The 12,348-nt window shown below is 39.5% G+C and overlaps 1 protein-coding gene across 18 annotated transcripts in view; it reads right to left on the reverse strand.

Moving 5' to 3' along the window:
* The window catches only part of PRKAG2 (protein kinase AMP-activated non-catalytic subunit gamma 2), a 327,100-nt gene that overhangs the window by 15,651 nt on the left and 299,101 nt on the right, over positions 1-12,348 (reverse strand). For all 18 annotated transcript variants that reach the window (XM_055284598.2, XM_055284605.2, XM_055284604.2 and 15 more), the window contains 3 exons: positions 4,629-4,710; positions 3,131-3,189; positions 950-995 (listed from right to left, as the gene is read on the reverse strand). In XM_055284598.2, coding sequence (XP_055140573.1) covers positions 950-995; positions 3,131-3,189; positions 4,629-4,710 — 187 coding nt within the window. The remainder of the gene's footprint in view (positions 1-949; positions 996-3,130; positions 3,190-4,628; positions 4,711-12,348) is intronic.

Below are 12,348 nucleotides of genomic sequence, written 5' to 3' on the forward strand. Positions count from 1 at the left end.
TTGTTTAGCTTGGTTTGACAAAGTCATAATAGACCAAATCCATCACTCAGTGAAACTTCTAAATCGTATGGATTTGAAAGGGCCCCTGGGGGTGTAAGAACACTCCAAAATGTGTTCTGATTCCACAGCCAGTTACAAAGGTTGCTTCTCCTATCAAGCGTATAATGGGAAACATATTCAATTTTGAATTCAAAATTTTCCTTTAGTTGGTCCCTTCATTTCTACCAGCGTTTCCTTGAGCACCCTACAAAGGCTCTGCTGTTGCAGACAGACTGGGTCTGCTGTGATTCCCACCCCCGGTCCTCTCCACCAACCCACCATGACAAGTCTCAGTGAGACCACCACCTTCACAATCATAAAATGCGAATTTAAGAAATGGTTCTATGGCAGCAAAGAGTATCATGATTTTACAGGGTGAATGTCAATGTGACAAAGAAAGAACATGGTCTTCAAATTACTTCCATGCTATTTGCTCCAAATCATCTAGTTTGAGGTTCATTTGTCCTAAGTTTCTCCACAATTTGTAAAGAAACAATTATTAGGTTTAAATAAGAACAGATGCTTGCTTTAGTTCAAGTTAGGCATGCCTCTGATGCATTTCTTAACACCAAGGCAAATCTCTGAGGGGTTAGACTTAGTAGTGAACGGTGGCCCCATTGTGGGCAGCGAGGTGGGGCTTGGTTAGCTCATTCATCTTCACACTCCTGGCCCTAGGATAAGGCCTTGCCTGCTGAAGACGTCCTATACAGGTCTATAAACAGAATGGACAATACTTACGTTGTTCAGCTTTAGTTAGCACACTATCAAAATTAAGATAGAAATAAAGAGAATGTTTTAAATAACATTTTATGGAGCAGAGAGAAAAGGATCTGCAAAATTAAAATGTACTTTTCATACTAAGCATAGCTTTCCTGATACTAAAAGATTTTAAACATCCAATAGTGCTTACCCCTCCATGTTTCAATTTTATGTTCCTCTAATTCATAAATCTGTACCTGCAAATAAAAAAATTCTTATTTATAAATATACATATACAACATAGAAAAAATATTTGGAAAATGAAACAAAACATAGCTTTCATAATAGCATTTTCTATTCACAATTAGAAAATGAGGTGGCCAGCTGCGGTTGCTCATGCCTGTAATCTCAGCACTTTGAGATACCAAGGTGGGCAGATCAGTTGAGGTCAGGAGTTCGAGACCAGCCTGGCCAACATGGTGAGCCCTCATCTGTACTAAAAATACAAAAATTAGCCAGGCATAGTGGTGGGTGCCTGTAGTCCCAGCTACTCGGGAGGCTGAGGCAGGAGAATTGCTTGAACCCAGGAGGCAGAGGTTGCAGTGAGCCGAGATGGCACCACTGCAAAGAAAGAAAGAAAATGAAGTGAGATATAGAGTAAAAATGCATCTGCAAGTTTTTTTTTCTTTTTTAAGACAAGGTCTCATTCTGTCACCCGGGCTGGAGTGCACAAGTGCGATCATGACTCACTGCAGCCTCAACCTCCCAGGCTTAAGTAATCTTCTCAACTCAGCCTCCTGAGTAGCTTGGACTACAGATGTACACCACTATGCCTGGCTAATTTTTGTGGGTTTTTTTTTTTTTAAGAGATGGGGTTTCACCATGTTGCCCCACTGGTTTCAAACTCCTAGGCTCAAGTGATCCACCCTTCTCCGCTTCCCAAAGTGCTGGGACTATAGGCGTGAGCCACTGTGCCCAGCCTGTATCTACAGATATTAAGAAAAACTTTGGGCTGCATATTTAGATATAACTGCTTTTTTGCAATTTTGATTTCATAATCTACTGCTAAGATTTCTTATATGGGATTTGCTGCATTTCACAGAAATCTATCTATTCAAAATTCACACTCGTGCTGATTTTGCTAGTTCAAAAGCAGAGATATGACCATTATAAGGAAAGCCCATGTTCACTTGCATTGGTAATATTTAAGAAATAATACACTTCATGGGAAATAAATACAGGATATTTACAAAATCTTTGGTAAAACTTCCTAAGAGTACGGTTTTGTTTTGTTTTTCAGAGACGGAGTCTCCCTCTGTCGCCTAGGCTGGAGTGCAGTGGCACGATCTCAGCTCACTGCAACCTCCACCTCCTGGGTTCAAGCGATTCTTGTGCCTCAGCCTCCTGAGTAGCTGGATTACAGGTGCCCGCTGCCACACCCAGCTAATTTTTGTATTTTTAGTAGAGACAGGGTTTCACTATGTTGGCCAGGCTGGTCTCAAACTCCTGACCTCAAGTGATCCACTTACCTCGGCCTCCCAAAGTGCTGGGATTACAGCGTGAGCCACTGTGCCCGGCAAGAACATGTTTTATGAAGAAACTCATTTTTGTATTTTATGTAAGAATTATTGGATAATACTGAGCATTATGCATAAAGCAGTATTAATTGAATTAACTTATACCTTTTAAGTACCCCAAATAAGACTAGTTAAATAAGATTACGCAATCCTGTCCTTCCCCCCCACCCTCATGAACAAACAGAAACTAAAAACACAAAACCAAGCAGGCCGAATCTCAGATATCACAAAGTTAGATGAAGGACAAAAGTGGTTTTTAAGCTGCTTTCTTTCCAGAACCATTGTACCAGGGACCAGACAGTTCTGCTACTAAAATTAGCCAGTAGCTGTTTTTTCCTAATTAGCAGGAAAATGTCAAAACTGAATTTATTTCATTTTAATGACTCATTTTTTTCTTCTTTAAAATCACAAAGTACATGTAATTCTTGTTCTGCAATTGCTGGGATAACTGAATTAAGCTCTACCACATCAACAGGCCCGCAGAGATAAGCAAAACTTACAGAACTTCTAGCTAATAAATATGTAGAATTCTGCTAAGCCAAGGAATTCCGAAAGCTGAATAAAGAATCTATTTCCTTTTATTTTTCCTGAAAATCCCTTCTTTGAGTTTCATACATATAACTTATGGTAAAGATAGTTTTATACTGAAGTTCCCTGTGCGTTATATATATTTGGAAAATCAACCACCACCAGCACTCCATACCAAAAAAGAAAAAACTGAAAACATTAAAAATCTTAAAATACACACATATACCTATACACATACATAGATATGTACAGCTCCAACTACTGACATAGGAACTGGTGCCACTTACCATAGGTGATTTATAGTATCTATGTAGTATATTTATGAAATCTGTAATTGTTAGCATTCCTGGAACAAAGAATTATATGTTACAAATAAAACTATGAAAACATTTTTAAAAATTTCAAATGACAAGTGAGCCTAGAATATATACTAGAAGAGCTTATAAAATATACTTTGAAGATATCAAGCAGAGTTTAATATATTATTTAAAACTATTGATGTGTTAATTGTGTACACCAAACTGGATATACAAATTTAGCTGAAATTAAACCTGACAGTAAGTACTACGGAACTAACCACAGAATTTGGCAAATCGATGAGAGAAAACTCATTAACTGATACAAATTTGAAAAAAGAATTGCAGTTACATGTAAATAATTTTAAATACTTTAAGATAAAGTATTCCGTGAGCTTTAGAAACATGACAATTCTGGGCACTTGGATTGTTTCCCAAGAAGCATTCTAAACACAATGGTTTTAACGAACAGCTGCCATTTATTGAGTGCTTTTGATGTGCTAGACACTAGGATGACACGGATGAAAAAGACACGAACTTCTTCCCTGATGAAATTAAAACCTAGAAGCAGACATAATGATCATTTCAAAATAATGTGAAGAATGCTAAGAGAGACAATGGCATTGTCTGCTGTGATTCATAAGATAAGTAACGATGGCATTTAGATAGCTGTAAGTTACACAACAGTTTTAATAGTATAACAATGGTCTGGCAGAGACATCACTCATGTTTACAGCATCTAATTTGCCCTGTCAAAAAGCTGTGCACCAGTGAGATGAGTGCGGGGCCCAGGGATGCCATATGCCATGTGTGGCCCAAAGTGGGGCAGCTGGCTCACATCTGACTGTGGCGTCCTACGTGGGGTTTGTTCATTGGGCTGGTAAAGACACATAAGCTCTTCAGAGAGCCAAAAAGTTGCTAAATTAAAAGAAATTCAACAACAACAACAACAACAACAAAAGCTCCATAAAAGTTACAACAGTGTGTGTTCTCAATGAGGAGGCAAAAAAAAAAAAAAGAAAGAAAAAAAGGACAACAGTGTTTGGACTTCACTAGCACTTCCACCTTCTTACCCAGTATGTAAAAGCAAGGATTTATTTTATTTATTTATTTATTTTTTGACAGGGTCTCGCTCTGTCACCCAGGCTGGAGTACAGTGCAGCGTTCATGGCCTTGACCTCCTGGGCTCAAGTGATCCTTCCACCTTGGCCTCCTGAGTAGCTAATTTTTGTATGTTTTTGTAGAGATGAGGTCTTGCTATGTTGCCTAGGCTGGCCTTGAACTGCTGGGCTCAAGCGATCTCCCTGCCTTGGCCTCCCAAAGTGCTGAGATCACAGGCATGGGCCACTGCACCCTGCCAGCAAGAATGTTCTTTAACTTGCAAACATGTTTACTAGGTTGAATTCCAAACAGGCATCTATTAAAATACTTTAGGCTTTCTGCTTTCAAGGTTTCCATTTTTGATTTTCCTCAGGCCCACACTGCTTACCTACAAAACTTTGTTTTTTACTCTCCCACAGTGGCGCTGCTCGGACACCGTTGGCTACCAAAGCAAAGAAGGCCTTTTTAACCTGAAGAAAAAGAGGAGAAACAAAACATACTTTCAAAGTCCAGGAAGAAAAATACCTTTTTTTTTTTTTTTGAGACAAGGTTTCACTCTCTTGTCCAGGCTGGAGTGCAGTGGCACGATCTTGGCTCACAGCAACCTCCGCTTCCTGGGCGCAATCGATTCTCTCACCTCAGCCTCCCGAGTAGCTGGGATGACAGTCATGCGCCACCATGCCCGGCTAATTTTTGTATTTTTGGTAGGGTTTCACCATGTTAGCTAGGCTCGTCTCGAACTCCTGACCTCAAGTGATCCACCCACCTTGGCCTCACAAGTGTTGGGATTACAGGCGTGAGCCACTGCACCTGGCCAGAAAAATATCCTTAACTAACATATTTGACCAAGTCTTATCAGTTGTCTTCCATAATAAGTTTTGTAAGTTTGATAAGCTAAAAATAATGGAATTTATTAACATTAGCAAAAATCTTTTTGAATTACACCTAAAGGCATACAGGGATTAAAAATTATTTTTTGAAATTGAAATAATGCAATTAATTTTTTTTTCTTATTGTATCTGAAGACTCTTGTCTACATAGATACTTTATGTAATTAAAACCATACAAGAGAATTAAACTTTAGGGTCTAATATCTCCTATATGTGGTTATTAATTCATCTGAAAACACTGAAGTTGTATCAAATTACCTGAAATAATTTATTTTTAGTATTTTCAATGAGACAAACAAGCAAACAAGCATACTTTCTCAGTTCCCAAGGTTGAGGAAAAAAAAAGGTATGAAAGATACAGTATATTTTTGCATTTTATACCTTCCAGAGACAAATAGGTCAGGCACTAACATACTGTATCTCACTTAACACTCATAACAAATATCCTTTGGGATACCATAAGGTATCATACTTGAAGATTAATAACCCAAAGCTCAGTGCTGAAAATGATCCTCTAAATTCAGACAGCAAATAAGTACAGGGAAAATGTCCAACCTTATTAATAACCCAAGAAATGCAAATTAAAAGAAAGTGTTATTTGTAGATGCTAAATAAACCAATATTTTAAAGTTGTAGCTCCTAATACAAGGGCTATTATAAAACCACTGAGAAAATATTTTTTCTAACACAGCTTGTGTCAAGAATCACAAAGTATTCATATTGCTTGTGCAACAGCTTTTTCTCTTTGAATTATTTTAGGAGTGGGATTCCTGAATCAACAATGTTCCATGTGACATTACTTCTAGTCTTGAAAACTGAAAAAAAAATCCACCTCCTAAACAAAACTTATCAAATACTAGCATACCAATGAGAAAAAAATCAAATAATAATTAACATAATTATGATGTTTTCATAATTATATCAAGGTCTATGACAATAAAAATGTAACTGTAAAATTATACATTATGATACTTATAAAAATATGTGTTTGGAAACAATGAGAAACAAGCAAAAAAAATTAAACTGATATATTAAGAAGCTGGGATAGTAAAAAGTTTCTTTAAAAAAAGTGTTACATTATGTTATGGTATTTTTTTTTTTTTTTTTTTAACTAAAAGTAAATTATTCTCTTCTCACTCACTACTTAAAAAAAAAACCTTTTTGGCCGGCACGGTGGCCCACGCCTGTAATCCTAGCACTTTGGGAGGCCATCCGAGATGGGCAGATCACCTGAGGCCAGGAATTTGAGACCAGCCTGGCTAACATGGTAAAACCTCGTCTCCACTAAAAATACAAAAATTAGCTGGGCATGGTGGTGCACACCTTTAATCCCAGCTACTTGGGAGGCTGAAGCACAGGAATCACTTGAACCTGGGAAGCGGAGGCTGTAGTGAGCTGAGAACACGCCACTGTACTCCAGCCTGAGTGAAGAGTGAGACTCTGTCTCAAATAAACAAACAAACAAATGAACAAACAAAACAAACAAAATCCTTGTTAACTTACTAATGAAAACAACTGCAGGAACCTAGAGCAGATGACTTTAGGACTAATAACTTAGTACCTATTTCTTCCTTTATTGTGACACATTTTGCCTTATGTGGAACTGCTCATGCATGTACCTAGTTCACCTACACAAGAATATAGGGACTACTGGTGCGTCGGGGGAGCTCATCAATTATTTCATGCATTTATTTTAACCCACCCAGCGCTGAGTCCTGAATATAGCAGGGATTCTATACATTAGTCAAATGAACTACAAGAGAATGAAGACGAGGAAATGATTAGAGCCAACCCAGTGATGTGGGAGAGCAACAGTAACTGAGCGGCATCCAGAAACTCATGAACTGCTTCAGAATCACACTTTCATCAAAAAGGCACCAAAATACACTGTTTTTGTAACTAAATGGCATCCAGGAAAGGTGTGCCCATTGGAATGGTTTGCTATTTGTACCCTGGGCATCTCTGATCATGGTCCTAGCATATATTATAGAAGAATATAGTGGGAAAGTCACATGTAAATAGATTTTAAAACACACTGAATATCTGGTAAGTTTGCTTTTCTAAACTGGTTGGAATAGAATGGGAATGGGGGCAACTTTTATGTTTTATTTGTATTTATTTATTTTTTTTGGAGACAGGGTCTCACTTTGTCATCCAGGCTGAAGTACAGTGGTGTGACCTTGGCTCACTGTTTCCTCACTGCACCCCTCCCTGCTGCCCCTGCCGGGCTCAAGTGATTCTTCCACCTCAGCCTTCCAAGTAGCTGGGACCACAGGCACATGCCACCATGTCCGGATAATTTTTTTTCTTGTAGAGGCAGGATCTTGCTATGTTGCCCAGACTGGTCTCAAACTCCTGGGCTTAAGTGATCCTCCTGCCTTGGCCTCCCAAACTGTTAGGATTACAGGCATGAGCCACTGCGCCTGGCCAGGGACATCTTTTAAAAGCACAAATTGCTTACTGTTTTCTTCAAAATGACAGATTTAGCAGAGAAAATAAATGTTAAAAACATTCATGAGGATCATTCATGAAACCCTAAGTAGCCATAGCTATTGAAAAGCTAATCCAGAAAGTTCTGAGTTTGCCATAATGAAATAGTTGAAAACAACTATCCAAGTTGTACAAAAGACAGGAAACACTATTTGAGGGCCCTGTATGCATCAACACAGGGTGGATTCTGGGAGCTACAATTCTTGAAAGAAAAGAAGGCTATGCATAGAGCACCACATTCATTCTGGAATTTTTCTGAGGGGTTTTCCCACATCATCTTCACACAGGTGAATTTCAACAAGAAGCTGAAATTTATCAAGAAGAATCAAACAAATCCCAGGTAAGATAAACACAAAGAAAACCACACCTAAGCACGTCATAGACAAGAGGCTAAAAACCAAAGGTAAAGGGAAAATCAGCCAGAGGGAAAAAGACATATTGGCTTTCAAAAGGGTAACAAGCAGGCTGATGGCTGACTTTCCAGCAGAAACTATGAAAGTCAGAGACAAGAGAAAGAAAACTTTAAGATGCTAAAATAAAAAACCTGCCAAGCTAGGTTACAGCATCTATCCAGCGAACATATCCTTCAAAAAGGATTGGCAAAGTAAGGTTTTTCGGATTAAAAAAGCAGAGAAAATTGTCACTAAACAATCAGCGTTAAGAAATACTTAAGGGAGGCCAGGTGCACTGGCTCATGCCTGTAATCCCAGCACTTTGGGAGGCCAAGGCGGGGGGATCACTTGAGGTCAGGAGTTCAAGACCAGCCCGGCCAATGTGATGAAAAAAACCCTGTCTCTACCAAAAATACAAAAATTAGTCAGGTGTGGTGGTGCGCACCTGTGATCCCAGCTACTTGGGAGGCTGAGGCAGGAGAATCGCTTGAACCCAGGAGGTGGAGGTTGCAATGAGCTGAGACCATGCCATTGCATTCCAGCCTGGGTGACAGAGTGAGACTCCGTCTCAAAAAAAATAAAAAAGAAATACTTAAGGAGTCCTTTGCACTGAAGGAAAGATTCTAGACCTGCACAGAACTGTAGGAGGGAACAAAGAGCACAGGAGAGGGCAGAGATGTAGGTAAACATAAATCAATACTGTGTAAAGCCAGAGTAATGATATCCTGTGGGATTCATAACTTATATAGAAGCAAAATATATAACAATAGCATATAGGGTAGGAGACGGTTTAACTTCTGTATACATTTTTTGCATTGTTTGGGACTTGGTAAAATTATTATTAAAAGATGGAAAGTAGTAAGTCAAAGATGCTATGTAATCTGTAAGACAGCCTCTGAAAGATTAACAAAAGAATGTATAACTAAGTTCACATGTTCTCATTCATTTGTGGGAGCTAAAAATTAAAACAACTGAACTCATGGAGATAGAGAGTAGAATGATGGTTACCAGAGGCTGGGAAGGGTAGTGGGGTTGGTTGCGGGGGGGAAGTAGGGACAGCTCATAGATAAAAAAATATAGTTAGAATGAATACGGTCTAGTATTTGATGGCACAATAGGGTGACTACAGTCAACAATAATTTATTATACATTTAAAAATAACCAATGATTGGGATGTATGTAAAGAAATGATAAATCTTTGAGGTTATGGACACCCCATTTATCCTGATGTGATTACACAATGTATGCCTGTATCAGAATATTTCATGCGCCCTATAAGTATATACACATACTACGTACCCACAAAAATGAAAAAATGTATAACTAAAAAGCTAGCAGCGGAGAAAAATGGGTTAAACATAGTTTGTTAAATCGAGTGAAGAAGGAATAAAAGAACAAATCAATAGAAAAAATAAAAAATGCATAGCAAAATGGTAGACAAACCTAACTATAGCAGTAACTGCATGAAATGAAAATGGACTAAACAGTAATTAAATGCTATCCTAGGCATTTATTGTATGGTTTAATTGCAATTGTCAGTATAGAAAGTAAACGAACCTTGTATATGACCTAAGTCCTACGATCCTATCAAGGACTGCCTTTCTCTAATAAGGCCCAATGAGTCCAATGGATCTAAACCATAGATGAGACCATGTGACAGCCAAACAAGAGGGCTTCCTTTAGTGGACACATTTCTAGAAGCTTCTGGAAGAGACTATTGTATCCAGCTTCAAGACATAAATGACTGAGCACAGTGGACATCTACAAACAAAAATCCCTGGTCAAATGGTGTAATAATTTAAAAAACTCAAGAATAAATATTGTTATTAGCTTGGTTTGTGAATATTTTGATATTTAATGTTTACACCTTGTGCAAATGACCACATACTGATCCAACAGATTTAATGGACATTTTTACACTATAGTGAGCCTCATCACACCTCAAGCTTAAAAGAATGATACCAACAAAAGCAGGGGTTTAATTTTAACACTCAAATATGATGACTGTTACTTCAGACTCAGAAAAAAACATCCTGCTTCCCCGTGATAAATTCTCAGACTAATCTGCTACGAAAGCGTTTAGCCCCCGAAATGCTGCAGATACTGTTTACAGTGAGGCCACTGTGAACAACACAAACAGGAAATAACTGCATAACACCAATTCTTAAAGTGGCAAATACATGTATGGGAAACTATGCGGGGTAATAATACAGACATTAGAAACTGATCACACGTGCTGAACCAAGTTAATTCTGAGATGAAAGACACTGATGCTTCATGGTCAATGGCAAGGAGGGATGGAGGGATGGGGGAAGAATTAATTTCAGACAGTATCGGTCCAGTAGAGGGATCGATGTATGTATGTATGTACGTATGAATCACAGGGTCTCGCTCTGTTGCCCAGGCTGGAGTGCAGTGGCAGGAACATGGCTCACTGCAGTCTCAACCTCCTGGCTTCAAGTGATTCTCCCACCTCAGCCTCCTGTGTAGCTGGGACGACAGGTGCACACCACCACAGCCAGCTTTTTGTTATTTTTTGTAGAGACAGGGTCCGGCTATATTGCCCAGGCTGGTTTGAACTCCTGAACTCAAGTGATCCTCCTGCCTCTGCCTCCCAAAGTGCTGGGATTCCAGGGGTAAGCCACCTCACCCAGCCCAATGGCGAGGTTTATAGAGAAAAGCCCCAGTGAAGCGGCAGTTCAATGGCAAAGAGAATGTTAAGAATTTAATGTGAAAAGTGGTATCTCTTCTGCAACAGAAAGTAAAACAACTAAGGCTCATGGAAGCACGTGGAGTGAATTAAGAGGCCATCCCGCGGCTGAGGCAGGAAAATGGCGTGAACCCAGGAGGTGGAGCTTGCAGTGAGCCGAGATCGCGCTACTGCACTACAGCTTGCGTGACAGAGCGAGACTCCATCTCAAAAAAAAACAAAAACAAACAAAAAAAAACAACACAGAGGACATCCCACTTCTTGTCAACGAGCTAAGGTGCTACACCTACTGGACTTCAACTTCTCGTTTTCCACATAAAATGTGTATCTCTACAGAACAGGGACACTGCTTCATTTTTCAAGCTGCAATCACAAGCACAGCAGCTCACTTCGTTTTCCTGATGGCCTCAAGCACCAAAGCTTTCCCACGGGCTCCTTGGCCCCTGCCAGCTGTGTGGTGGCTGCTCAGTCACTTAACCCTCTGTGAGCCTCAACATTCTGTTATAACATGGGGCTAATGGACATTTCCTCACAGGTGTAGGGTGTGGACTGAACGGGCTAGTATGTGAAGATGTTCAGTATAGTACTCAGCACTAACAGCCAAGAAGAACAAATGCTTAAAATTTCCACCCTATACTGACCAAACCAGAAGCCAACAGAAATTGATTCTTTTTTTCATTTTGGAGACAGGGTTGCTGTTGCTGAGGCTCGAGTATAGTGGTGTGATCACGGCTCACTGCAGCCTCAACCTTGTAGGCTCAAGTGATCCTTCTGCCTCGGCCTCCTGAGTAGCTGGGATCACAGGCATATGCCACCATGCTCGGCTAATTTTTAAATCTTTTTGTAGAGATGGGGTCTTGCCATGTTGCCCCGGCTGGTCTCAAACTCTAGGCCTCAAGTGATCCTCCTGCTTCAGCCTCCCAAAGTGCTGTGATGAAAGATTTATTCTTTTAATTTCATCCACATACACTGTTGACCTGTCCGCAGGTCACTGAGGAAGTCTCAATTCCATCCTTCAGAGATCTCATATAATATTCCAAATGGACATGATACTCATACAATGCATTAAAGAGCAGTGCCCTGGGTGAGCTCGGGAGGGGCCTGACACTTTTGTGGTTTTGCCGACCTTCTTCGCAGTGACGAAGCCTTCTAAAACTTGGCTTTCTTAAGAACACGTGCATGGAGCTGTTTATAAAGCAATTTAAAATCATACTTGGAAAATTCTCCGTAATTATAGATGGCACAGGGTGTTCCAATTAACCAATAAACAGGATACAAAGAGACTAACACAATCTAGTTTTAATTTGCAGGAAAAAACCTCTCAGGGGTCTCGAGTACCTTTGAAAATTTCTTTCCTTTTAACTGATATGCAATTTGCTCAAACTATGATTAATTTTAAAATTTACATTTTAATAGGATTTTCAACACATTTCAAAGCAAATGTGATAATTAGGTAAGAAAAGATGGGAAATAAAATGTTCATAGATCAGTTTTTAGAATAGTGCGCAGGCCCAACCTGCTCTAAGAGACTCTGGCAGTCTATACCAAGGAGCACATCTGTGTTCCCCAGAATGGGAAGCTGGTTCCTCTGATGCCTCACTGCTTTCTACACAGCTTTACTCTGAT

This window comes from Symphalangus syndactylus, chromosome 6 (genome assembly GCF_028878055.3).
Source record: "Symphalangus syndactylus isolate Jambi chromosome 6, NHGRI_mSymSyn1-v2.1_pri, whole genome shotgun sequence".
NCBI lineage: Eukaryota > Metazoa > Chordata > Mammalia > Primates > Hylobatidae > Symphalangus > Symphalangus syndactylus.